General features: G+C 45.0%; 1 protein-coding gene across 1 annotated transcript in view; it reads right to left on the bottom strand.

Annotated features, from left to right (window-relative positions):
• The window catches only part of Otog (otogelin), a 79,497-nt gene that overhangs the window by 44,369 nt on the left and 7,548 nt on the right, over nt 1-27,580 (bottom strand). The window contains exons 7-24 of the mRNA XM_015504615.2: nt 27,438-27,556; nt 25,818-26,023; nt 24,664-24,794; nt 24,313-24,419; nt 23,800-23,909; nt 23,304-23,432; nt 22,364-22,472; nt 22,031-22,077; nt 21,424-21,569; nt 16,859-16,991; nt 15,798-15,975; nt 14,056-14,180; nt 12,863-13,075; nt 11,210-11,402; nt 9,556-9,630; nt 9,268-9,311; nt 7,667-7,820; nt 1,106-1,213 (exon numbers count right to left, since the gene is read on the bottom strand). Of these exons, the coding sequence (XP_015360101.1) occupies nt 1,106-1,213; nt 7,667-7,820; nt 9,268-9,311; nt 9,556-9,630; nt 11,210-11,402; nt 12,863-13,075; nt 14,056-14,180; nt 15,798-15,975; nt 16,859-16,991; nt 21,424-21,569; nt 22,031-22,077; nt 22,364-22,472; nt 23,304-23,432; nt 23,800-23,909; nt 24,313-24,419; nt 24,664-24,794; nt 25,818-26,023; nt 27,438-27,556 (2,327 nt within the window). The remainder of the gene's footprint in view (nt 1-1,105; nt 1,214-7,666; nt 7,821-9,267; nt 9,312-9,555; nt 9,631-11,209; nt 11,403-12,862; nt 13,076-14,055; nt 14,181-15,797; nt 15,976-16,858; nt 16,992-21,423; nt 21,570-22,030; nt 22,078-22,363; nt 22,473-23,303; nt 23,433-23,799; nt 23,910-24,312; nt 24,420-24,663; nt 24,795-25,817; nt 26,024-27,437; nt 27,557-27,580) is intronic.

Below are 27,580 nucleotides of genomic sequence, written 5' to 3'. Positions count from 1 at the left end.
ATATATACACCTTGACCTATCTGGGGGAAAGCCTTGAAGTAGATGGTCTTGACTGTGAACCTACTGCAAACATGGAAAGAAATGCCATGCCCATCATATGGGCCAGGGAAACAGAACAGTTTTGACCTCAGCATGGAACAGGAACTGGGGTCCAGCTCTTAGCCAATTAGATGAATCTCTAAGATAGAACCTCTCTGAGATTCTCTGCTAAGTTTCTGGGCCCCAGTGTAGGGGCTGCCTGTTCATATCAGGCCACCCTTGGCTGGTTCTTAACATTAGAATAGTGTCTGAGTTTGCTCTCCAACATCAGGACACCAGTTTATTATTTCTCAGCCCTTCCCCTCTCACTGTCTCCATCAGAAGACTCAATCTCTACTTTCCACCATACTCCCTGCTGCTTGGCCCAGCACAGGCTCTACAGAACTAGTCCTAAGACTCTTTCCACAGAGTCCAATTCAGGTATATACATTCCCACATATGTGTACTTACATTGCTGAACATACAGTGTGAAAATATACTCACATATGCACTCACTCACTTTTTATTTATGGGCATGTATATATTCTTAGAAAAACACAAATGCACATTTACACATATATGTTCACTCCCATGTGAATATAAAATGCTTATCTAATGCACACAGATACTGATGAACTTTGCATATAGATCCATATACATACAAATATATATAAACACACCTATATACATACACAAATTCCTACTTGTAGGTATTCACGAACATACTCAGATTTATGAATGCCTGCCATTTCAGAGACATGCATGTTCACCTAAGAAGTCTGTGCATTTTGGATTTGTGCTCACATTTATATGCTCATATAAGTTGCAAGCACATGGTTATGGTTTATATACATTTATACACATGTCTGAACAAACTCACATTCATGCAAATACACAAAAATATTACAAAATATAATTTTATGTATTTACACCTGTATATGTACATAACCCCCACATACAACATAAAAACACACAACATGAATATGAACACTATGGAAAGGAAATGATAGACTCTATGCATGATAACACATTCCATAATCATGCACTTTCCAGTAAAAAGCAAACCCTGTTTAGAGTTCTTACTTACCAGGTATGGCAGGGAGACATCACCTGGTCCCCAGGGAAATACTCCTTCCCTTTCCAAGTGCATGGGCACTCTTCTGGTAGGAAACATGCATCCCCATGTCTGAGCAGGCTGTAGGGACACAGCAAGCAAGTGCTCAAGAGAGCATTCTTTCTTGATCTGCCATCTATGCAAAACCATGAATCATATGGATGTCTTGGAGTGGATCTCAGCCTTTTCCTGAAAAGAGACTAACCGAGAACCCACTGTGTAGCCTGTTACTATCCAAGGAGGCTCAGAGGCACCTTGGTGAATAAAGAAATCAAAGACAAGCAATGCCCAGTTTGGAAGATTCTGCTATCCTTCAGCAAGTAAGGCTAAGCTTACTAGTCAATGCTTCCCTGGTCAGGCAGATGTCAGTTGCTCCTTAGATACTAGCTATAAACTAATGAACAGACCAGGGACATGGGCATTGACACTCCAAATCAAGTTGTTCATGGAGCTTTCAGATCACAGGCCCAAAGTCATTGTGCTACCACCTTCCAGTTTGATTTCCATGAAATCTGACCCACTCTCAGGCAGGAGCCAGGGACATCTCAGGGAATTTATTGAAGTTCTCAGGTGCAACTCTAACCATGTCTGGGCATCATCAGGATACAATCTGGGGCAGGGGTAAGAAAATAAGCATTGACAATAAGCAATTTTTAGTTCAATTTCAGGATCTGCTTAGGACAAGTTATTTAACCTTCCTATTTTACTTTTCAAAAGAATGTAAGTTCATGGTTTTAAAAGAAACAAAGAGAAAAGCACTGCAGGTATTATATTGAAAAATGTCTCTTGTTAATTCTTCCCTATCTCCAGATTTTCCTCCTGGAGGCACTTTCTGGACTATAGTACAGGAAAATGAAACTCGGGCAGTGTACAATGTGTCACTGAGGAAAAGAGACAGAAACTGGAGTACAGGGCTTGTGAGGTGGCTGAATATGCAGGTCTGTATATAAAAGAGGAGAGATCTGCTCAGAGAAGGAATTCCAGAATTCTGCTTAAGTTACCTTAAGTCTTTAACCAAATATTAAATTTCTCATGAGGAAAGATTCTAAGGGTTGGCAAGAAATGGCCATTGAGAAAATGTAAAATTAATGGAGATTTCTGATACAGTACAGTACTGGAACATGTCAGGATTATGACCAGCTAGAATAGAAAGACTTTTCTTCACACTCCAGGCCTTGGGAATAGAACTACTATAGGCAAACTAACAAATTCAAACACAAGTCTTGAAAAGATCATGCTAATAAACCATGTAGATTAATTGCCTGCAATATCAAAACTCAACACTCAATAAACAAAGTCAACAAAATACAGCATAAAACAATGTAAAATTCATAATGTCCAGCATCTAGTACAAATTTTGTAGATATGTGAGGTGGGGAAATATAACCCAAAACTAGAGAAACTAGAAGAAAAATCAGTCAATAGTTACAAGAGATTCCAAAATGATATACATGATAGAATTAGCAGATAAGGACTTTATGTTACTATAAATATATTTAAGCTTTAAAAATAAGGCAGACATAGTGAGTGAATAGTAGAAGAATTTCAGAAGAGACATAAAAATTATTTTTAAAAGAGGAAATTCTTAAAATTTTAATATAGTTTTAAAAATTTGCTAAAAGGGCGTAACAACAAACTAAATACTTCAGAAGTGAATAATAACAGCCTTGAAGATGGACAAAAGAAATGGTTCAATCTGAAGAAGAAAGCCTAGTGGAAAAAAATGCAGTTTCACTGACTTATGAGACAATCAGGTATTCCAGTGTAATTCCAGGGGAAATAACCGGAGCTGAAATACTATCAGTTTTGATGAAGCTCAGTGAACTCTAAACAGAATAAATGCACATACAAAATATGTAGGCATGTAGTCAAACATCTGACAGTGATGGAGAATGTTTAAAAAGTCAAGACATTACATAGCAAGGGAATAATGATGAAAATTAAACTAGTAAAAGAAAAAGGTTAATCTAGAATTCTGCATATTAAAGAAAAGATTGATAAAATTTGACAACCTCCTGGCTAGAATGAATAATAAAGAGAGAGAGGAGAGGAGAGGAGAGGAGAGGAGAGAATAAAGAAGAGTGGGGAGACAAGAAAGAGAGAAACCTGAAATTACCAATATCAAGAACCAAAAGGAAACATCACTACAGATCCTACACATATTAAAAGGAAAATAAAAGAACAGCATGTACAAAGTTAAGTCAATAAAGGTAACAACTTAGGTGGAATGGACAATTCCTTAAAAGACACAATCATGAAAGCTTAGTCAAGAAGGAACCTGGAAAGCCCAATATGTATTAAACAAATTGAATTTGAAGTCAAAAGCATCTCAAGACTGGTAAATTTTATCAAGTACTTAAAGAAGAGACAATACCAATTCTAAACAAATTCTTCCAAAAAAATTAAAAGTAAGATAATATTTTTCAACTCATTCCTGTAAGGCCAACATTACTCTGATACCAAAATCAGATGAAAACATCTCAAGTGGAGAAAAAACACAGAAAAATATCTTCCATGAACACAGAATATTAAGTAAACTGGGGTCTATCCTGGGAATGAATGTTGGTTTAACATTCAAAAATAAACTGATGCAATTTGCATCAAAAATAACAAAATAAATAGGAAATGATATGTGATGTTTTAATAAATAAAATCAATCAACAAAATTCAGAGCCCATTTATTATAAAATGTTCAGCATACTAGAAATAAATCTAGTAAAGGATATCCACCAAAAAACTATGACTAATATTATCATTAATGATAAAAGAATGATTGTTTTACCCTAAAATAGAGGAAGGTAATAATTTTTACTCATATTACTTCTATTCAAAAGTATAGAGTAGGTTCTATTCATTGTAACCAGACAAGGAAAAAAAATACAAAATGTAAAGATTAGAAATGAAGAAGATAAACTGTTTTGATTCACAGATGATATGATTATGTATAGAAATCCAGGAATCTATGAAAAGGTCAACAGAACTAAATAAATGAATTTAGCAAGACTGCAGAATACAAAGATAGTGTACAACAGTAAACTGTATTTCTATATTCCAACAATGAACAAAAATGAAACTAATAAAAAATACTTATGATATCAGAAAAACATCAAATACCTGTGAATAAATTCAATGACAAAGATGCAAAACCTCCTTTGAAAACTATAAAACACTGCTTAGAGAAATGGGAAAAGACCCAATAAATGAGGAGATAATATCACATTTGTGGATTGTACAACTCTCTGATATTAAAATATGGTTTCTTCCCAAAACAATTTATAGATACAACACAATCTCAATCAAAATCCCACAGACTTTTTTTGAGGGATAGCAATAGAAATGGACAAATTGATTCTAAATTTACATGGAAACGCAAAGACCTAGAAGTGCCAAACAACTTCTGAAAAGAACCAAGTTAGAGAACTATCACTTACAGATTTCAAGGCTTGCTCCACAGTTTTAGGAAACCAGACTGTGTGATAATGACCTAAAGAAGCTCCATAACAACTAAGTGGGACCTACTGTTTTGTTGGGGAAATCTAAAATGTTAGTTTTGTTTCTTGTTTTTTGTTCTTGGCACAACCAAGTTTCTGGAGTGGAAATCTTTCCCATCTCTAGATGGGAGGCAAAATCTCCCTGCCACTATCTGGGGAAACCAAGCTAGGGAAGGAAGGCTGGGATCCAAGTGGCTTTCACTTTGCCTGTTTCCACTCTCCATCACCCCTACCTTGGTGCCTCTATGATCAAAAATATCTGGTTTCGTTTCTCTAGATTTGTGTGTGTGTGTGTGTGTGTGTGTGTGTGTGTGTGTGCTGAGCCCAGGGCCTTCCATATAAGCAAGTGCTCTATCACTGAGCTGCTCCTTATTGGACTTGCAACTCATCCTCCCATCTTTATCCCACCACCCCTTTCTGAGATGCCTTCAGCTGAACTTCTGAAGCTCTCAACATAGCGTTCTCCCCAGAAGGCATCAGCTGTCAACTTCTGCTCTGCAAGGTCAGTCTACACACCCACCCATGTTCCTCCTTCAAAAACTATTGCCTGATCTTGTGCTACTGTTATCTCCACTTCTTTCTCTTTGTTCCTGCAGGTTTATACCTTTTTTATTCCATTACCAACATTCCATTGTGGTTATGGGAGGAAGCAGAAAAAAAAGCACTCTATTTTACCCAGTCACTTAACCTTTCTAAGCCTCTGTTTTGTCATTCATAAAATGTGGGTAATGATACCTTCCTCCCAAGGTCATTTTGAGAATTTAATTATAGGCCTGGGAACAATGCCCAGCACCAAGTAAATCCACAATAAATATTATTTCCCTGACGCTCTTTTCCTCATAATTGCATCAACCACCAGCAGCAAGGCTGGCTTATATCACCTTCCACCATCACCCACAGGCCCTTTCTGCAGGGTCTTCACAGCCACCCACCTTACACTGCTCCCTCTTTGTCCTTAGCAGACATGCCTACATATCTGAGTGCCTAATTGCCCACCACAGGGAAGAGTATGTGTGACTCAGGGCTGCAGCCTCTGCGCTCAAGTTGCCCTTAACTTGTAGAGTGAACATCCTCTCACCTTTTAGAGGATCAACTAATTCATGGGGGCATTTACAAATGCATGAAACCAGATGAGGAGAGACAAAGCTATTGGTTCACATAGAACATTTACTCCGTGCCATTTTTTCAGAAGAGGGAAAGGAGACTCACTTGGGGTATCAAACTAATCATTCATTAAGTGGCAGAGCCAGGATTCAAGCTCAACTCCAGAGTCTGCTCATAACCACCATACTTCACTGCTTGGGGGCCCCCAGGCCTTTGGTAAAGTACCCAGATACAAATAAATGTGGAGCAGCACAAACAGCTCTGACTCCTGCAGTGGTCAGGCCTCAGATGCCTGCAATGGCTCCAGTGTTCTTTGGAGCAATGCACAGCATCCAAAGATTCTTAGCTGCACTATGGAGACAGAATGGTGACCAGATGGCCCAGAGGTGACTTTGGGCTCAGAGGGGCTGGTAAGGATGATAGTGAGGCATCTTTGGGAGCCCTATTCAACAATAGGGCATTTCAAGATAGTGGGAAATGCCTCCCCTTCCTATAGTAATGAGATTGTAATAATCCCCCTTTGGTAAACCCCTATGGAATGTGCGTCAGTTCCTTATAGGCCATCTGACACAGCTCTCAATAAAATCACTGGCAGGACCAAGCCCAGAGTTCAATCCTCCCAGGATCTAGTCCAGTGTTTCCTCCCTCGTGCCTTTGAGGTCTGTCACCAAGGTAAATGGGGGATTACCCCTGTTCTTGACCCCAGAGCCCTAGCTTTTCCTGACCTCAGTCATAGCTTTTCCTGAACTTGTAAACACAAAACAGTGCCCCAAAGGACCTTCTATGACAAAGACACTCCTCACAAGGTCTGGGACCCATGGGTGACCTAGGATTCTGTGCAGGCTCTCTTGTGGAAGCTCTATTCTGGGAAGAGGTAGGCTCATGCCCCACATTGTGACTTCTGTGTAGGTAACCAAACCCTGGACCTCATACAGCTGGCATGCTGTCAGCAAGAGGTAGGGTTTGGAGTAAGGAAGCTTGGGTGTAAGTCATGGTTCCTTGGGCAGACCACTTCCAGTGCACCTGCCCCCGTCTCAGTTTCTTTATCTGCAAAATTAGAACAAACATTCTCTCCTCTTTTCTCTTATGGTTGCTCTGATATCAAAGGAGGTAACACTAAAGTGTTCTTAACAAACAGTAAAATTCTAACGGGCCATCCCCTCCCCTTCCCAGCCTAGAAGCCCTGATTCTCATCTCATTTTCCTTGGCTCCCAAGCCTTGACCAGATCTACCAGCTGACCAATAATCTCTTCATTGGCTGAAGAGCACAGCCCAGTGCTGACAAGTCATGGGATGCCCAGTGGTCTCTTTGGCCCAGACCCAGGATTAAGCATTGGCAGAGCTGGGTGCTGGGTCCCAGTGTACAAAGCACCCAGAAGGTACATCCTCATAACTCAACTCCTGCAACTCTTACATGACTTTGATGGGCAGCATTTTGGAGATTGAGGAGGGAGACTATTTTCATTGGGTGGGGCCTTTTTCTTCAAGGATTGCAGGGAAACCAGTCTTCTACCTGAGTATGCTGCTCAGAACTGTGCAGGGAAAGAGGTTGGGGGCTGATATATGGGTTTCCTCTTGCATGGTTTTCAACCTATTGGGTCTCAAGGGCATGCCAGACACCCAACTCAGAGCTTCCTCTTTGGTACTTCCACTTAATCTATCTGTTAAGGTGGTAGGCATTATTATTATTCCCATTTTACAGATGAAATACAGCCTCAGAAGCCAGGCACCTTCTTCACTCAAGGTTAAGAAGCAGAGCTGGGCAGAACCCATCCCAGTTTGGATCCCCAAGATCCTCTTCTTTCTCAGCCCACTGGCATCATAGTTGCCCTCAAATAGTTCTTCCCTTCCTTCCACCCCCACCTCCACCCCACACATCTGTGGTCCCTGGCTCTGCCAGCTTTTATGCAGGAGAGACCATGGCAACAGGAGTCCCTACCCGTGGGGACAGGCACAGCCCGACAGGCAGGGACCATGGGCTGGCCTGCTCAGGTTCAGTAGCTGCTGCTCACACGTCCTCTCTCTGCTCAGCTCAGGGTCTGTGTGCACATCACTGCAGTTCACAAAGACCTGTCCTGTTGGGCAGGCTGCAGCTGAAAGATAAGAGGTGGGTGTTGCAGCTCTTGGGCTTGGAAGTAGGCTATTGCTTCAGGATGACCCTGGAGCCCTGGGACCTGCACCTGGAGGAGGCTGCTCCTGGGGCCTTGCTTGAGTTCCCACATATACATTACATAGGAGGGAGGGATGTGTGCCATTATATTACAAGACAACCATCACTAGGACCCATGACTGAATAAGTCCTCCATATCTGGTGCTGTTCCAGGCACTCCCCATGCATTATCTTATGTAACCCTGCAACCACTTTGCAAGGTATTATTATCCCCCTTTTCTCATATAAGGGAGTGAAGCTATTGTGCTTTAAAAAGGCACACAAATGAAAGAAAGGGCACAAGGGGGACCAGGAGAGGGGTCAGAAAGAAGATAGCCAAACTTCATGGTGGGGTGGCCAGAGGATGGAACAACAGGGACAGTAAACTTCCTGTCACTTGTTTCTGTGACATAAAACGAGCCTCTCTCCCTAAGCCTTCCATAAAGTCTGCCATATACATTTGTACTTTAAATTTTTTTTGTTTAGTTTTGTAGTATTGGGGATCGAACCCAGAGCCTGGCACATGCTAGGTAAATACTTGGTCACTGAGCTACATCCCCAGGCCCTCACCTCCACTTTGTTGACCCTTTTAGGGAAATCAATAAAAGGCCACTGAGGTCCATGCTCAGGCTGGGATGGAGATGGAAAAAAGGAATAGCCATGTCCCAAACAGGCAGAAATCTGAAGCCAGAAATGATCAAAAGAAAATCATTTTCAGGAATATACATAAAACATGGGAAGGATGTAGGAATTTGAATTATCTACAAAAGCAAAAATGAAGGCTTGGGGAGGTGAAGTGAGTTGCTCAGGGTTGCACAGCTAGTGAATTCTGATCAGGATTTGAACCTAGGCCATCTAAGCCTACAGGCTCAGCTCTTAACTGCCTGCCATATTATTATTCTCTCTCTTTGCTAATCTTTATTTTTAGTGGGCTCCTCCACCCTAAGAGACTCTCCCTAAGTGCTCCAGGCCCCATGCCCTACCCCACCTCTAAGCCCCTCACAGGCTGACCGATCAATGTTCTATCTACCCCAATTTCTGTTTCCTGGGAGAGTCTCAAAGGCCTAAGGTGTCCTCTCCATCTCTATGACCCAAGGTTCAGTGCTGGGGAGGGCAGAGCCAGACTAAGTAGATATTTGACAGCTTAGACCAAGAAAATCCAGGATGTAAGGAGTTTGAGAAACTGCACTGAATACTCCAGAGGTTTAGGGTGGGGGTAGGGCAGGGATTCAGGATGCCAAGAGGGCAAAGAATATATAAGTTTGGTGTAGAGCAAAAGCTGAGATGGGCTCCCATGTCCCTATCAGCACTCCACATGCCCCACTTTCTTCTCCATACCCCACTCCCAAGAGGAGCCCCCAGAGAGTTCCAGTCCTTCCAATCACCCTCACCTGGGGCTCTGCTATCACAGCTCATGACTCCATCTTTGCAGTGGCTGCAGAGAGAGAAGTGGGGCACTGGTGTTAGCTGACCTGGTCGCTGCAGGACCCACATACCCCATAGTACTTCACTCAGATTGCTGCAGGGATAAGACAGACATCCCCACTCACTGTCCCCCTGTCCCCATGCAGAGGGGGTAGTTGGGTGCCACTTTAAGGAAGGCTCCATTCAATTGCATTGTCTTCCATTAGCAGCTTTAGTAGAGAGAGGACAATGAGGCTGTTACCCAGGGAGCTCACCAGTGGCCCAGGGATGGGATGTCACTGTTTCCAGGGGGATAATCCATGCCTTGAAAGTGGCAGGAGCACTGGTTCCTATAAAAACCAAGAAGAGAGAAATGTAAGTGGACTCACAAGCTGGAGGGACTTCCAAGGACAGAGGGCCCACCCTCAGACAGCCAGGGACATGAGGATAAAGAAAGAAGTAATGATATTTACTGTGATGTGTCACACTTCTAGGAAGTGGGAAAGCTAATCTGGCACCAGCAACAGAGGTCAGGGTTGGGTGCCACATTCAGGCCATCCATCAAGCTTAGATAAGGACAGCCCTACTGGTCTCTGTCCATTCCCACAACTAGCCTCATTTGGACTGAGGAAGGGAGAAATGGTAAGAACAGAGCTCCCGTTCCCAGAGCCCCTGCTTCCCAGAGCGCCTGCATCCTGCTGCAGCTGTTCTGATCAGTTGCACCCAGCATCTGTTCTGACTGGTCAGTGCCATGCCACACTTGTTATATACTGATGCTTGGCTGGGGACACTGAATCAGACCTTCCACATACATTGTGTTATCAACTCCTCATGGGGATTTTGGGAGGTAGGAATTCTCATGCTGTCGTGACTCTTCTGACTTCTCTGAGGGAAAAGGCTGTGTATCTCATCACACAACACCAAAGCACCTGCCAATATGGCACATGCAGGTCAGGGTTGGAAGGGATACTTGGAAGGGATGCCTGAACTCATCCAACACCAGTGCCTCTCCACTACTTTCTCCCTATATAACACAAAGACTCCTTCTGTTGGCAACACTCATGGTCACGGGATAGGGGCAGGGCACGCATACGAAACTCAACAGAGGATTCTGTAGCTTGAAAACCTGGAGTTGTTCCTATTTCTCCCCTACAGAGGCTTCTCTCCAATACTTCCCCCCACTGGAATTCATTATTATACTATTTTCTAGATGGAGAAGCAGAATCTAGGGAGCACCGACAGCCTTGACAGGACCCACATACCCCATATTGAGCTTGGGACTGGCTGGACTGACAGTGTAGCCTTGACAAGTACCCCAGGATCATGTGGAGTCACCTCCTACCACTCTCTTCCACTCTGCCCTCCAGTTGCACTGGGAATCCTCCTTGAGCTGAGCTCAGACCTCCCCTCCCATGAAGCCTTTCCCTCACTTCCCTCAGGTCTCCACTCAGACCTCACCACATGTAGGTAACAGTACAGAACTCTTTGCCCTTACTCTGTAGGACTTTTTACCATTGGGGCCTTGAGGTTTTGTTGGTTTAGTTTCACTCCCCTGGAGTGTGAGCTCCATGAAGGAAAGACTATTTTGTTCATTACTGAATTTCCAGAGCCTAGAAATGTGTGGAACACACTAGGATGTAATAAATACTTGTGAAAGAAGAAAGGAGGAAAGGGAGGCTGAAAGGGAGGCCCTCTTGGCTCCATGGGTTGTTCTGCTCTGTAGGAAAGACAGAGCGAGTGGCCTGAAGAGCCAGAGCCAAGGAGAGGACCAAGAGGAGAGAGCCCCCCACCACTTTACCCACCAAGATCTGGCCTGACCATAAGATAAGGCAGGGACAGGAGATATCCAATCAGGATCCCCAGTCTTAGAGGCTCTGGAGATCCCAACCTCTCTCTGACCTGATTCACAGGTCAAGCTGGCTCACTTACCTGGGGACACAGCGGTCTGCTTGGGCATCCAGATAGGTGTCTGGTGGACAGGTACATCCCTCTACACACTCATTCTTGCTAAAATCACTATCACCATCAGGTCCACAGGCCTCAGGGCTGGCCAGGTCTTGACAGGTTTGTCCACATGGGGCCACACAGGGGCTGTACTCCTTGGTGGCCTTACAGGATAGTGCTGCAGTGGGAAGGGGAATCATGGTTTGTCTTTCTCATCCCCATAACAGTGTAGAATGGTGGGGTGTCATCCTGATGTGAAGAACTGAGACCCAGAGATGTTTAGACACTTGCCCAAGGTCACAAGCAGATCAAAGTCAGAATTGGGATTTGAACCCAGGTCTGGCTCCAGAGTCCCACTGTCTTTCTAGTAAAGTAGGCGGTGGGCCTTGTCTACCACTGGCATTTCCTTTTCCCTGCAGGACACTGCTCGTAGATAGTGATATTGGGTGAAGAGGGGAAGTGACCACTCCTGATGGCCCTGAATCTAGCCTATGAATCCCATGGGTGTGTGCATGCACATGCACCTCCATTCTTACTTCCAAAGCTATAAAGATCAACTGTGCTCCTAAGACTCAGGGCCACTCTCTCCTCATCTGGCTATGGTCCCACTCCAGAGGAGCCTCCCACAGTGTCAGGGGCAATAGACCTATTGAGACTGTCAAGCTCAATTGTTCTCAATCTAAGCTGGACATTAAAGGCATGTAGGGAGCTCTTTAAAAATGCTATTGTCTCTGGGCTGGGGATGTGGCTCAAGCGGTAACACGCTCGCCTGACATACACGTTTGATACTCAGCACCACATTAAAATAAAATAAAGATGTTGTATCCGCTGAAAATATATTTTAAAATTTTCCCTCTCTCTTTAAAAAAAATGCTAATGTCTCTACCCCAGTGTCAGATATGCTGTCTTAGTTGATACCAGATGTGCCTTAGATGTGTGCAATTAAAAAAAAAAAAGTCCTATGATGTTCTAATATGCAGCCAGAGTCATAATCCACTGACTCTGTCCAATCACCTCTGGAAAACTTTGGTTCAGAGAGGCACAGGGTCTTGCATAGGGATACAGCAGCACATTACCTGCAAGGCTAGAATAGAATTCACATCTCCTGAATTCCAGTATAGTGTCTTTTCCATTTATTCCAAAACTTTGCTAAGAGCTCACTGAGAGCTGGGCACTGTGTTGGGAATGAGGGCACAGAGATGACTAAGAAGAGGAAGGAGGGCATAGTTCAGATGGGGTGGCTATTAAGCCATGTGTGCACCAAAACTTGAGGGCCTCTAAGCCAGTGCTCTTTAGAAAGCTCATTCTGCTACAGTGAGAAGGTAGTTAGGACTAGGGCAGTGGCAGTGGAGGTGGCAAAAGTGGGTGAACTTTGGACTGGCTGGACTGACAGTTCTTGGAGATGAACTGAGGTGAAGGTAAGAGAAGCAATTCTGAGTGATATGGCCCTGGTGTCAAGACCAGGTCACCAAGGAACAGAAGCCCCGTCAGAGATGGAAAGTATAGGAGAAGCTGGCTGTGAGAGGCAAAGTCAGACTCAGGAGCAGGAAATAAAACCCAATGGAGAGTCTAGGGGGCAATGAACATCCAGGACTGGAGTCCAGGCTCCTTCAGCCCACACCATATCAGCACACTCACCGCAGGCTGGCAGGTTGGCACGGAAATTAACTGGCAGTCCATGGCGCTGGCACAGATGGGCATAGTGGGCCAGTGTGGCACATAGGCAGGGCTGCCCACAGCGGCAGGCATCCCGGCGGCACTGCTCAAAGTAGGGCACAGGGCTCAGGTAGGCAGAGCAGGGTGCAAATAGCTCCCCCATGAGCACGCTGCAGGACTGCACTGCATAGGAGGCTGGGGGCAGAGGACAGGTGGTCAGGGGTCTGGTTTGCCTGATGCCCCAGGACTCAGCCTCTACCTCCCTGGCCACAGCTGAGGGGACTGGGGATTGTGTGTGTGTATGAGTGTCTATATGTGCATGTGTGTATTTGTACAGTGGAGATGGAGGCAGATGCCTCAGTGCATGGCTGGCTGGGAGTGTGTTGGTGTGTTTTAGTAAGTCTGAGTGTGAATAAGTGGCTGGCCTTGGACATAGGTAGAAATGACTATGAGTGTTATGTGTATGCATGCACTCATGCCATGATTCTACCTTGTGCCAGGCACGAATCCATCTGGTAGAGGGAGACACAGGCGTGAACGAAAGTAACAGAAGTCCCTGCCCTTATGGAGGAGGAGATAGTTAAAGGAGATAGTAAATAATTAAATAGTAAATTATACTAAATACTAAAGAATCTAAAAAGTAAGAGAAAGCAAGGAGGAGAACAGTAAGTGTGAGGTGGGACAGAAGGGCCAGTAAATCTTAATTCAAGTAGTCAGGAAGGCCCTAGTGAGAGGATGACATTTGAGCAAATAGATGAGTCTTTTCAAAGAGCATGTGGCTGTCTGAGGGAAGAACACTGCAGGCAGAAGCTACCATGAGTGCAAAGGCTGGGAAGAAGATAGATCTGGCTGCATAGGAAGAACAGCAAGGAGGTCAAGGCAGCCAGTGTAGAGTGGAAGTCAGTGAGATAAGGGCATGGGCAGAGAGGGCCTAGGGAAACCACTGAGGACTTTAGCTTTCACTCAGTGTGAATGTGTATGTACATGACAGTGGTAGAATATGAGGCTTCCTGTCTACCCAGCCCTCACCTCTTTCCTGTCCTGTTCCCGTGGCTCCTTCTATTCTTATCACTCCTATGAATATGACCAACATCCTTATGTCCAGAGTTCCCATCTCATTTCTCTTAAAGCAGTCCCACCCTCAACTCTATGACTTCCCTCTGCCCCCACCTCACCGGCTTGCAGATGCACATCACAGGGGTCCAGTGGGGAGCCAGAGACCAGCGGAGAGCAGGCAGATAGTGTTTTCCAAGAATTGCCAAAGAGTTGTGGGGTGCTTTCAGGCACACCCACAGGGGACCTGTAGCCATGTACAGCCATATTCACATACTTGCCCATATGGACTCAGGGGCACATACAGATCCACCCACTTGCTCCTATACACACATAGCCATAGTCTAAGCATGAGCACACACTCAGAGGCACACATGTATTCACCTAAATGTGTCACAGATACAAGCCCATACAAACCACTTGCACGCACCCCTAACATACACATACACACAGCACAAAAATATGTCAGACACACAAATAGCCCAGGCAATCTACACAGCCACATTCAAACATACAATGGAAGGGCACATGGGCACATGCACATAAATGCAACACATTAAGATTCAAAAGAATCTGAAAATGAGTTTAGGACCACATATTGCCTGCCTTCTACACCCACACAAGATCTTCATGTCAAAAAGAGAAATAAGAACATCATGAAGAGCACCAAACGTCACCAGGTTACGACTTTCTCCCCCTTTCCTTCCTGAAAATTCCTTGGCTCTGCCTTTGGCTCTCTAGGTAGGAAATAGTCAAGCAAGGAGTGTGAAGGAAGAAAGGGTGACAAGCATGCTTTCCTGACAACCAGACTTCAAGAGTCACCAAACTCTAGTGTAGGTGGCAGAGTAGAGAGAGGTCATAGTCTGCACTGATGCCTGGCACCCACCATGCCCACATTATTGCTTCAGGGCAGTGAAAGCACGCCTGTTATATAAAATAGTACTCCCACCCAGAAATTACATATGGGAGGGTGGCAAGCAACCCACATGCTAAACCAAGGTCTGCTCCCACCACCTGGCCAGCTTCCCTAACATCATCCCTACCAGGCAAGACAGAGAACAAAGCTACATTTTTAAATGTACATGCATTAAAAGCTCTCAGCTTTTTCTTGTTCTTGTTTTCTACAGAAAACCTGACTTCTCATTCTTAGCTAAAGAATGCCTCTCATGTTTCCTTCTGCATTGTCCAATGGCCAGAACCTTCAGCTCCAAGATCTCTCCTTTGTTCTCCTTTCTCAAAGTCCTGTTCCTGTCCATTCCCAAGCTCCAAGAGTCTTTCTTTCAATTCTGTTAGGTCATGCAAAACCCCTGAATTCGGGAAGACTCGTGGTGTACAAACTCAAAAGCCTTCAAAAGCATAAGGTAGGAAAAGCTTATTGGTTATATGAGCCTCCCGGGAATGTTGGTGTCCTTGGCTTACTGGGGGCTTGCACTCACCTAAATGAATTTACAGTCAGTTAAAATCATGAGCCAAATCAAATCCAGTCTGAGGTTCCCCCAATTTTAAAACTTCCCTATAAAAACAGTATTTCTCAAGGTACGGTTCATAGATCTCAGGTACTAGAATCTCAGTGGTGCTTATCAAAAATGAGATTCTTGGGCCCCACCTTTTGTCACATTCATGAGAAGCAGGGCCCAGGAATCTGTATTTAAAGGAGCTCCCCAAACGACTGTTCTGCGCACAGAAGGCTGGGAACTGGTGCTTTAAAGAACCTACTTCAATTTAAATATAGAAGAATACTTATGGCTGCACATGAGGCACAGCTAGGGCCCACAGGAGACACTTCCGGGTAGTGTCCCGTGATACTTTCCCGCAAAGAACCCGTCTCCCCTTTGCCTTCCGGTTCCAGGGCAGGGGCACGTACAGGAAGTCATCTTGCGTGTTGCCGTTGAAGGTGCCACAGAGGCCCACGGTGTCCTGTACCCATCTCTGGTCCACCTGCAGGTACAGCCGCAGCCCTTCCCGGTCGTAGAGCACTCGCACGCCCACGTTGGTCCTCACCCGCAGGAACACAGAGGACAGCCTGCGGATCTCAAAGGCATCTGGACACGGAACCGGAAAGGGGATATAGGAAGTCTGGCCATTGAGTCCCGGACCCACTGACCACTCCTGTACCTGTGTCCAGTCCAGGCTGCAGACCCCCCCCAGCCACAGGGTTGGTTTGAGGGTCCCCTGAAGAAAACCTGTTTAATGATGAAATGAGGACCATGGGATAATCAGGCAGCCTGAGCTGAAATTTTTATTTTAGCCTTCTGGTACTAACAGTTACAAATTTGCTCTCCTAAGGAACTGGTATGTTTCCTCCTTGAGCACAAGGAGAATTCTGTAACCACCAATTCTCTCCAGAATGGTCATCAGGAAGCCTACAATATAAATTCAATTGTAGCAAATTAAAAATTTAGATTCAATTGTAACAGCTTTTACATCTTTCATGACTTGCATATCTGTCGTTCTTTTACATCCAGTGAATCCCCACTCTTCTTCATCTTGAATAGCTATTCTTTGGCTGGCCAACCAGCCTCCCACCCTCCATTCCTCCCTCCCTTTCTTTTTTCCTAATTAAAAAAAAGGTCTTTTGTTCTATGTTTTAGTTAATAGTTTTGCCTCTTCCATTAAATGTGTTCCCTGTAAGCTCCCTGTAATCTCTGCATAAGTCCCTTGTGAATACTAAGTATAAGGATGGGAAAGAGCCCCATTCATGAGAAACCATCATACTTCTATGAAGAACACTGTCATGTTGAGGTGAGGACAAAGACACATTTTAGGAGCCAGCATTTCTAGAACAAAAGTATCCCCTAGCTGATCCCCATGGCACTAGAATGTGAGTTCACCCCTATGTGGCAGTTCCTTTGGCTGGAGGAGCCTGGAAAAAGAGGCCTGAATAGACAGTTCCCAAATAGCTCTTTTGACCATTCTAAGCCATACCATCTGTGTAGGGTGGGGTGATCTTGTACTGGTCAAAGAGAAGGACATCTCCTGCCTGGGTCAGTGTCACCTGCCTCCGAGGGTCCTGGTGCAGAATCACTGACACTGACTGGACACAGGCTCCATCCTGGTTCTGAAGAGAAAGAAGGGCCAATGGGTTGGTCTCTTTGCCCTGCTGGCCCAACAGGGCCTTACAGGGACAGAGATCCAGTCCAGTTTGAGGGGCAGGCTCCTCAGAGTAGCAAACAACCCCAAAGAATATCTGGGATCATCTAACCAAATGCCTTCATCTGGGGAATGATCAAACAGATGCTTAAATTGGAAGAGTCAGTAGAAGATCTAGGGTAACAAGAATTGTAGCTCTCAGGTTGTCTAAAAACATGAACAGAGATGATACACAGATAATCCAAACTCTAACCTTGGAAATACTGGCCCAGACCTGACCACAACCCCGAACTTTCAGCTTCATTCTTTTATGGGCATTTATATATAGCTTTTCCCATGTGTCACATCCTGCACTCCATTTCAGGCAGGAAAAAATGAGCTAATATTCTCTAGGCCTCAGTTTTCCATCTCCAAAATGGATAGTATACTTTGGGACCATTCACACCTCCCTTCCATAGGAAGACATCCATGCAATCATTCATTAAGACATTTCTTGAGTGCCTTCCATGTGCATGCTATACTTATACCAAGTTTTGTAGGAAAGTGATGAACAAGACAAATATATTCTCTGTCCTCAAGGAGATTATTTAATGTCTGTAGGACCCAGACATTAAATAAGTAATTACAAATTTGATTAGTGCTGCAAGTAGGGTTAAAGTGTTAGAAAAGCTTAGGAAGGGACCAGATTTTGTCTGTGGAAATAGGAAAAACCATCCTAGGGAATGACAATAATAATGTAAAATAATCAAAACAGTAATAAACCTTAGTTCTATAGTATCATTATGATATAATAACAGCTAACTTTAATATGGAGTTTCTATGTTCAGATGCTGTTCTAATCTCTATATATACGCTCACCTAATCCTCACAGCAATCAAATCAGGTTAGTATTACTAGCAACATCATTTTGCAGGTCAGAAAATTGAAGCACAAAAATATGACATTTGAGCTGAGTTTTACAGGATGCATAGAAGCTAGTTGGACAAAGAGACAAGGAGAGGAAGGAAATATCCTGTATTGAGCCTACACAAAAGCCCAACACAGGAAGACTTGAGGCACCAGAACCCTCTGGGCAAAGTGGTTCAAGATGAGGGTCAAGTGGTGGGCTGGGACAGCTTAGACAGAGCCTTGTAATATTTGGAGACTTTATTCTAAGTATGATAGAAAAAGTGTAATGGAGTAAAGCATAATCAAATGCAGTGGAATGAAGAAATGATCAGGGTTTAAAACTTTTCAGAAAAACATTGTGCAAAAATCCACAACCATCCTCCCAAGTTCCTGCCCTGGAGGACACAAAATACCTGAAACAACTCAAAGTTATTGTGTTTAAAACATCATCTTTTTCCAGTTCACTCATCCTCTGGACCCGTAAGTATATGTCAGTTGTATGAGAAGAAAGCCTATACCCATTAGTCAAAGTCTCAGGTTCAAATCCTAATGCTACTGAAAGCTTTAAAACCTTAAAGAAATCACTTAATGTCTCCAGTCTTCAAAAGAGAGTTACAACAATATTTGGTTGGTCCTCTCTTGTTGGCTACAGATTTTTTTAAGTGTATGTAATTCTTGGAAGGCTGCACTTATTAAAACCAACAGAACTTTATAGCACAAAGAATGAAAACTAATACATACATATTTTTAAAAATCATGTAGGAGGTTGGAAGATCCAAGGATGGAAGCAGTGCCCAAAGAATTGAACTATACTACAAATATAAAATAACCTCACTGAAGGAGATGGGAGGAAAGACATTGACCTAAGTAACTTTGCAAATAAGTTGATAAGACTAAAGGCAAAATGGCTTGTGCCTAATCACTGTAGTCTAGTTGATCAAGTAATTTTCCTTGGAGGCATAGGTTAATCATTCTGATAATTATACACACACACACACACACACACACAGGAATTGAACAAATATGTAATGGATGGTGGATGGTAAAAGTCAGGTTTTTCACTGTTGAAGTGACTATTTCCAGATATGGAAGGGAAGAAGTTAGTATGATCCATGTGGTAATAGATTAGAGTTGGAATATGAATATAAACTCATGTTTAACACATATAAATACATATGGTTACATATAGAAATATTTATAGACGTGTACATTTATTATGCAAAGATGTACATGGGCTATACATATATTTCCTCTCTCTGTCAGCAAAACCAAAAAGAAATGATACCCTAGTGGCAATGAACATACCAAGTGCCCAAATCTTGGGGTTTCTAATACCATTCTTCAATGAAAGGAACCAAGATCCCGTTTCTAGTTTTGGAGGAATGAATGATACTAGTAATGAGACAAAAGTATACAAGATAAGTAAGCACAGTGCATCTTGTAGGGCCAAAAAGCAAAAGTGTGTGAGCACATACACACATACACACATTCATACACATACACACACGTACACATACACACATATGCACACACAATGATGGGGATTTGTCAAAGGAACACAGAAGCCAACTGAAAGATCACCCAATGGCCAAATTGGAACAATTTGAATGACAAGTAAAGAAGTAGTATATTGTATCCTAAAGCATAAAATAAATAGCCATAAATATATGCTGATATAAATAAAAGAATAAACAAAGGAGGGAGAAGACAAATCTCCTGGGCCAAAATATTTCAAAGAATTCGTATATTCTCTATCTTCAAAGAGGGAAAGCATATCTCCCTACTCTTTAAGTGAATTGTACTCCAAAAGAGATTGGTATGGAAGAGGAACAGTTAACTTTACAGTGGAGAAACCTGACAAACACTACCTTACCCAATGACGAAGGTCAACATCAACAGTGGTAAACCAGGTTGACAGTATTTACCCTCAATAAGCTATGATGGAAATGACACTTAACCTCTGTGTTCTTCCTCCCAAAACGAAACCCCAATCTAGCCATGAGAAAAATCATGTGAATGAAATCAAAAGGAGGAGACTTGGCTCTCAGTGGAAAGAACTTATAATCAAGAGGCTGGGTCCAGCATTGAAGAAGGTTGCCTCAGCCAAGGTTGGCAATCACCTAAAGGCAAAATGAATTGTGCCTAATCACTGTAGTCTAGTTGATCAAGTAATTTTCCTTGGAAGTATAGGTTAATCATTCTGATAATCTCACACACACACACACACACACACACACAGAGGAATTGAACAAATATGTAATGGATGGTGGATGGTAAAAGTCAGGTTTTCCACTGTTGAGGTGACTATTTCCAGATATGGAAGAGAAGGAGCTAGAATGATCCATGGGGTAATAGAGTAGAGTTGGAATGTGAATATGAACTCACATTTAGCTGACAGGGGGATGAGTAAGGGACCCCCAGCCCTCAGATGTTCTAAGACCAGAGCTCCATGAAGGGGAGGAACCCTGGAGGTCTATTTGCCTTCCCTCTTTTGCTTCTCGCAGGATGCAAAGGAGTGATCCTACCTTTGAGGACAAGCCATCTCCCAGGAACACAGTAGCCAAGGGCAAGCTGGGGCATTCTCTAGTAAGAAGAAGGGAGGAGTTGCTTGGGCCCAAAGAGGAAGAAAGCCTGGCCTCTACCTCATCCCCAGACCAGCCTTTGTCTCCAGGGATAGGGAGGAGCACATCCAGCTGACATTTGCTCTGAGCAGGGAGGCCCTTTAGGGTGGAGGCTGGAGCAAGGCCAACAGGGAGGCAGGATGGGACAGCTGCCCTGGCTCTAAGTATAAGTCCCTGCCCTATTGTGCAGAGAGGAGCTTGAGCAAAGCCCAGACTAGGACTCTCAGGGTTGGCTCAGCACACTCAGCTGAGGGACAATGTAGTCACCACAAAAAGGTCAACCCACCTTCCCCAGACATTCAAGTTGGCCATTTTTTCAGTTATGTTCATAGGTGGATGACATAACTTTAGGGTCACCTCCTCCAGAAAACCTTTCCTGTTCCACTTTACCCCCTGTCACTAATGCCAGGTAAAACAAAAATAATGAAAAGTTGTTCCATAGAGACCACCCTGTGTTCTCATAGCTGCTGTAACATAGTGGGTTATGGAGCCCCTCATCTTCATACACCAAACTGTAAGGCCTAGGAGGACAGAGCCACGTCTAACTCATCCCAGTCTCCAAAACCCAGCACTACCTCTGACACCATAGTGTTTGCTGTTCAGTGTGAATGAATTAATGAATGAATGATGGAAATGTTGAAGATACAATTCACTGAAGCAGAGAAAATGAAGTGGAATTAGATACAATTTATAAATTTCATTACAACACCAAGGACCAGGAAAGGGAAATGACTCTCAATCAACAGAGATGCTACCCTGGCTCTGCTCAGAGAAAAGAGGCAACAGACAGGGGGCCATGGAAAGACCTGGGGGCCTCCCCTAAATCCTACTCTCCCTAGGGTTAGTGGACAGGAGTAGCTAGAAGATTAAGCCTGGGCACCCTAGACTTACCAGGCCACATGGGGCGTTCTGCAATGTCACTGTGAAGGTGCCCGAGGAGCGGCTCTTGGCCAGGATATATTGACACGTGGCAGGGAAAGTGTACCTCCGGCCGTCAAAGGTGGTGAAGTGGATGTCACCAGTCACTGAGCACTCAGCTGAGGAAGAGAAAGGCCACTGACCAAGGGAGCTACCCCAAAGGGATTGTCTCTGCCTTGCAGGCCACAAGCTTGAAGACAGAACTCTATCTTCCAGAATCAGGCAGAGTAAGAAGCTTTCCACTTGAGAGTCCTGGTCAGGGAGAGACCCAGACCTGCCCTCAGAAAACTATCTTAAGACAGACACAGCCCTACCTGGGGAACTCCCTTTGAGGGGGACCTGGCCTTGAGCTTGGGGACCAGTCTCAGTCTCACAAACTCAGGAAGGCCCTTCTATATATAGGACTCCACATAACACCCTTCTGACAGGGGTGGAGCAATTCCCTGGTCAGGCAAAGCAGCTCTGAGGAAACAAGGGGAGCTGAGTGGTTCCCAGTAGGCCTGGCCCCTGGAACATCCCTGCCCCAAAATCTGTGATACTAGTAGAAGGGGACAGAGTCCAAGATGAGGGTCTAATGTACCTGGACAGACAGCAGTACTGCACATCCACTTGCCAGCAGTGCACGTGCTGAAACACAGAGACCAGGGAGCAAAGGTTACCTCTCCAGGATTGGAATAGTTGCTGGGAGACTGCAAGGGCCCCAGATCTCCTGCTCCCAGTCCTCCATCTTCCCATCTCTAAAATGAGTGGTAGAGAATTACCTGCTATGGATTGGATCTAGTGAGATCCCCTGAGATTCACAGAAGCTGAGTGAATGCCCCTGGGTCATCAGCACTGCTAGACCTCAGATGGGCAGCCCTGACAGAAAGCCCCAGCCACCTCAGGCCCCTCCCTCTAGGCAGTAGATACAGACCAGGTATTACAATCTTCCTTCACCATAGAGCCAGGTGGGTACAGAGTCCCATGGAACTCACAGGGACACTCAGCTGGTGCCACGCAGCCCCCATCCTCAAAGATCAGCCCTAGGGCAACAACAAAGGCCTGCTTAAGTCACCTCTGCCTATGTTCATGAGCCATTTATAGTTTCCCAGGGCCTGCAATAAAGATCCCTTACACAGATGTGTTCACTTCTGAGCCCACTTTCAAACCATCTCCTCTAAATCCTAAGCTCAGACCAGACATGAATTTCTTCTGGGTAATAATCCCACTGCTCAGAGGACCACCCCCAACCTGCACACTAACTAGCTTCTCCTCACCACCTTTCAAAGGCCTATCATGCATCTGGAACCAGTCTAGGTACCATCTTCTCCAGACAGCCTTCCCTCACCTCCTCTCCCATGAATTCCTCTATCTCTCCTTGTTTGAACCCCTGAGCTGATTTTTACCACATCATACCTTAGACTGGCGTCAGATGTGTGTCTTATCCCTGAAACCAGATCCTGATCCCTAAAGTCAATGCCTACAGCTTTTTTTTTTATCTCAACCCTCTGCCTAGCTAAGTGAATTGTACCCTACAAATGTGATGCAAATTTATACACCATAAAAAACAAAATAAAATAACTGTATATGGATAGCTATTTAAATAAATACATGTGTGAATAAATGAATGACTTATCCTCATCTACACACCTTAAAAAGCTCAGTCCCAATTAAGTTAAATATCCCAATAAAATCAGATGATTGTCTAAAGAGGCCACAGTTCCACCCACATCTCTTAAGACATTCACTTATTTGTTGTTTGCTCCTTTCTTCTTTTACTCATTCATTCCACAAATAGGCTGTCTCTGAGCCACTGTTTCTGTGCTAGGTCAGAAAGTTGCTGCCACATCCCAACTCCACTTCCCCCAGCATACCGTTGGGGCAGTAGCAGCCATCCACACAGGCAATCTCGCTGTCCACACAGGACGTCCGGGACTGGCAGGAGGCGGGGCAGCAGGCAATGCACTCATTGTAGGTAAAGTCCTTCTCTTTGCAGTGCACGGCTTGAGAGGAAGGGAACAGTGGCCTGTTGGCTCTGCCAGGACCCACGTTCACTCCAGGGCCCAGGATGGGAGTGCAAAGCTTTTGCTTTTCCTGATTCTCTAGTTCTAAAAAGAGCACTGTGTGCCCAGGAAATTGGCAAGGGCCTCGGAGGCTTTCAAACCAGCCTCATCTCACAGGCCAGTCCTCTATCCCTGACCCTGAACCTCAGTTGTCCCATCACATGCAGTTGGAACCTCAGAGCTTAAAGCTCTGATGACTATGGTTCTGAGCAGGACAGAGCATTCAGCCGAGGACTGAAAATGTCACCCAAAGGCCACATCAGAGCTTGTCTGAAGCCCTCCCTGCCCACCACCAGGCTGCACCTACTGCATTGCCAGAGCTGGGTCCTCCAACCCTGCAGGGGCCGCCCAGCCTGTGCACATGCCCGAGCATATTCAGCCAGTGCTCGGCACCAGGTGGCTTCGTCGCTTCCTGATCTGTGCAAGGAAATTGAAGGTCACATGGGAACAAGGTCTAACCTGCCACCAGTCCCAAAGCACCTTGTAGAGACTACAGGGCTTCAGGGTACCCCTCCTCCCCCTCAGTTTGAAAGGGAGCTGAGGAGGCATCTAGGCATACAAATCCCTAGACTGAAGGCAGAAACCTGGATTCCAGTCCCAGCATTGCCATTGACTTGCTGTGTGACCCTGAAGGGATCAGACCCCATCTTGGAGCCTCAGTTTAATGGGGGAAGCTCTGCCCCACCTAGGCAGATGAGAATTCCAGAGCTTTAAGAAGCATATCTGGGATTATCAGTGGCCCACATTCAGAGCCCTCACCCCAAATACTGGAAGGGGTTCCCCACAACCCAACACCACACAACTCCTGGTTCCCACTCACTGGCAGAGATCACTGGTACAGCTGGCTGCAAAGGGCAGAGGACTGACGTAGGCATGGCAGACATCAAAGGGGGGTCGTAGCAGTGCCTCACAACGCTCATACACACCCTGAATGAAGTAAGGGCCAGGAACTGGGGCTGGAAGCTGGAAGAACTACACATAGCCCTCACTTCACCAGCCCCTAGTGGACCCTGACTTCATCTGGAGGGAGAAGAGGAGGAGGTGGAGTGTGCAGATGAGAAGGAATGGCAACAGTTGCCTGGGTCCCGGTGGCCAATGGCTTTCTAAGAACTTGACAGGAAACCAACTACAGCTTGGCACTGAGGTGGGGGACTCTCCTTAGGGCCCAGACCTGCATGGTTCCTGGGTTCTGCTGCAGGCATGGTGGGCGAGGAAGGGAGGAGGTTGTGGGCCCTGGAGGGTGGTTGGGGAGCAGCTCCTGCCAGCTGTGCACAAACTCAGCTACATCATCCGTCAGCTTTCCTGTAGGGAAGAAGTCACATAATCAGGGAGGGTAGAGGTAGGAGGAGCAGTGGGCTCTGAGGTGCCATGGAATAGGTAAGAAGTTTTGAAGAACCAGCCTCCTGAGCTGCGGTCTCAATCTGAACTTCCCAGCTGAACCATTCTGATAGAAAAGCTATTCAGCTATAATAGTCAAGAATGTTCATCCAAGTGTAGTGGCACATGCCTGTAATCCCAGTGGCCAGGAAGGCTGAGGCAGGAGGATTGTGAGTTCAAAGCCAGCCTCAGCAAAAGCAAGGTGCTAAGCAAATCAGTAAGACCCTGCCTCTAAATAAAATACAAAATAGGGCTGGAGATGTGACTCAGTGGTTGAGTGCCCCTGAGTTAAATCCCCAGTTACCCCTGCAACCCCCCCAAAATGTTCAAGAACCTGTAGTGGCTTCCTACTGCTCCAAACTCAGAGTAGCACATACCATGCAACCAACAGAGAAAAAGTTCTTGCACCTCACTGAGCCTGATTCCCCATGTGTAGAAAGGAGAAATAATCCCCTAGTGACATTACTACAAAGACTACTAGAGATGATGCAGTCAAGTGGTTAGCACATTGTGAGTGCTCAAAAGGAGTCACTTTCCTTCCCAGCTGGAGCCACCATGACTTATCCTGAGACCTTCATTTTTACTTCCTACCCATCCCTCCATGGGTACCTTCAGGTCTAATTGGGCCCTTTCTCTTGTTGGCTTTTTCTAGGCCCCTGTTCCCTGGCTCCTCTCTCTGCCACCTGGAAAGTGTTCATTAGATCTGCACATAACCTGAGTAGGAATTCTTATCATGACTATTTTATAAATGAAGAAACTGAGGTCCAGAGTATTGAGAACATGCCTAAAGCCACACATTTAGCAAGAGGTCCCTGGCCTCCCACTGGGTCCTTAACACTATGACCATGACCCCAGATCTCTACCCCAAGTCCCCTCCAGGCCCTCCCAGCCAAACCCAGTCTCAATTCCCACCAAAGCCTTTCAGAAATCACATGCCCTGCACCTCACCATAGCTGGTCATCAGGTCATCCTGAGGGTCAGCATTGTTGTTTCCACACAGCCCCTTGGTCCAGCCCAGGAACTCTGGGCTCATCTTGATGTAGACAGCTGAGGCGCCATCCCAGGCCAGTGTGAAGGCTGACTGGTACCGCACAATGACATAGCCAGCAAGCCTCTGCAGACGCACGTTCCCCATCACATGTGGCAGTGGGACTCTGAAGAGCATAGCACAGAGCTTCAGGGAGTCCACATATCTCTACGACCCTATCCCTTAACCAAAGGACCAGCCATCCCCTACTCCATGATCTGAAGCCCCCACAATATCTCTCCCCTGAATTCCCATGTGCCTGGAAGAGGCATTTTACTCTTCAGAGGGCTCTCTCTCTCTCTCTCTCTCTCTCTCTCTCTGTTCTGGTATTCAGGATTGAACCTGAGGGCATGCTACAATTGAATGACATTCCTTTAATTTCCTTTTTTAAATTTTTATACACAGTTGCACTAAGTTACTGAGACTGGCCTCAAACTTGAGATCTTCCTGCCTCGGCCTCTCCTCTCAAGCTGCCAAGATTGCAGGCATGCACCAACATAGCTGGCAAAAGCATTTTCAATATTGCAATTTTCCTGGCAAGGATAAATCTTAGAGAGATTGAATTTGCCACCTCCTTTCTCCCAGACAAGAAAGCAGATATAAAGTGGACTTCTACTTTATTTATTTGTTTATTTATTTTAATGGTGAGCAAAAACATAGTGATAAGTCTAGAAGCCAAAAGAGGGAGAAAACTGAGAGACCAAGAAAAGACATAGAGCTTTAGCACTCCTGATCACTTTCCCAGTTTTACTGGTACAGGGACCCTAGCCAATCTAGAATTTGCCAATTTTCACTCCAGCTGGAAATCAGAAAAGAGAAACAAAAGTAGTGCCTAACCAGCGAAAAGATCTAAATGTCAGTCCAATATTTACAGCAGAAAGCTTAGGGTCTTAGTCTTATTCTCAGCCCCATAAAATTTGGGTACCCAGTTTCCAGATCTGAAGCAAGAGATACAGATGGGGCAAAAGTCAAAAGGAAGAGCCCCTCTGGCAGCAACCTGAAGTGACATTGGACAGCAAGGGAAGTAAGAAAGAATTGAGACAGAACCACAGTCTGGGGCTATTTAGTATGAGAGCAGAGTCTTCACCCCTCAGGTGGTCCCGGGGCATCCCTGATGGCCTAGCAAGATAACCAACATTCAAAATGACCTTGCATCATCAGAAAAGTGTGAAAATGAGTGTAGTCTGCTCAGAGGAGGCAGAAACTGTGTGATTCATTTGGGGAGAATTCCATCAAATTATAAAAGAAAAAAATTAAGTATGTTTATAGTAGTAAACCCAAATCTCTAGAAAATTCTGCCATCTTGTGAAAATCTGCCGTCTGGAAACCCACAGAGTCTAGGGGTTGCAGAAAACTATGAAAGACTCAACTTCCTGCCAACCCTACTGAAACCCAGTTGATCCAACAGTAAGCTTCTGTCCTGATGGTGGAAAGTGCTGTTTGTCCCCTGAAAATAATTTCCTTTAGGCTTGAGAAGGGCAGATGGTCCCCTTCCCAGTGTAGAGATGGAGGATGGCTCAGAGTGGAAGAGTCATAGTTACCTCATGCCTCCATGGGTGACTTCCTTGGCCAGATGGATCTCTTGCTCACCCGCAAGGAAGAGGCTGACAGACCTTGAGCAGGTGTAGGGGGCGGAGTCACACTGTGGGTCGTTGTGCACCTGATTGGAGAGTTCAAAGGCCAC

This window comes from Marmota marmota, unplaced genomic scaffold (genome assembly GCF_001458135.2).
Source record: "Marmota marmota marmota unplaced genomic scaffold, marMar, whole genome shotgun sequence".
Lineage (NCBI taxonomy): Eukaryota > Metazoa > Chordata > Mammalia > Rodentia > Sciuridae > Marmota > Marmota marmota.
Note: the sequence above shows the minus strand (reverse complement) of the source record. Positions and strands in the feature narration are given on the sequence as shown.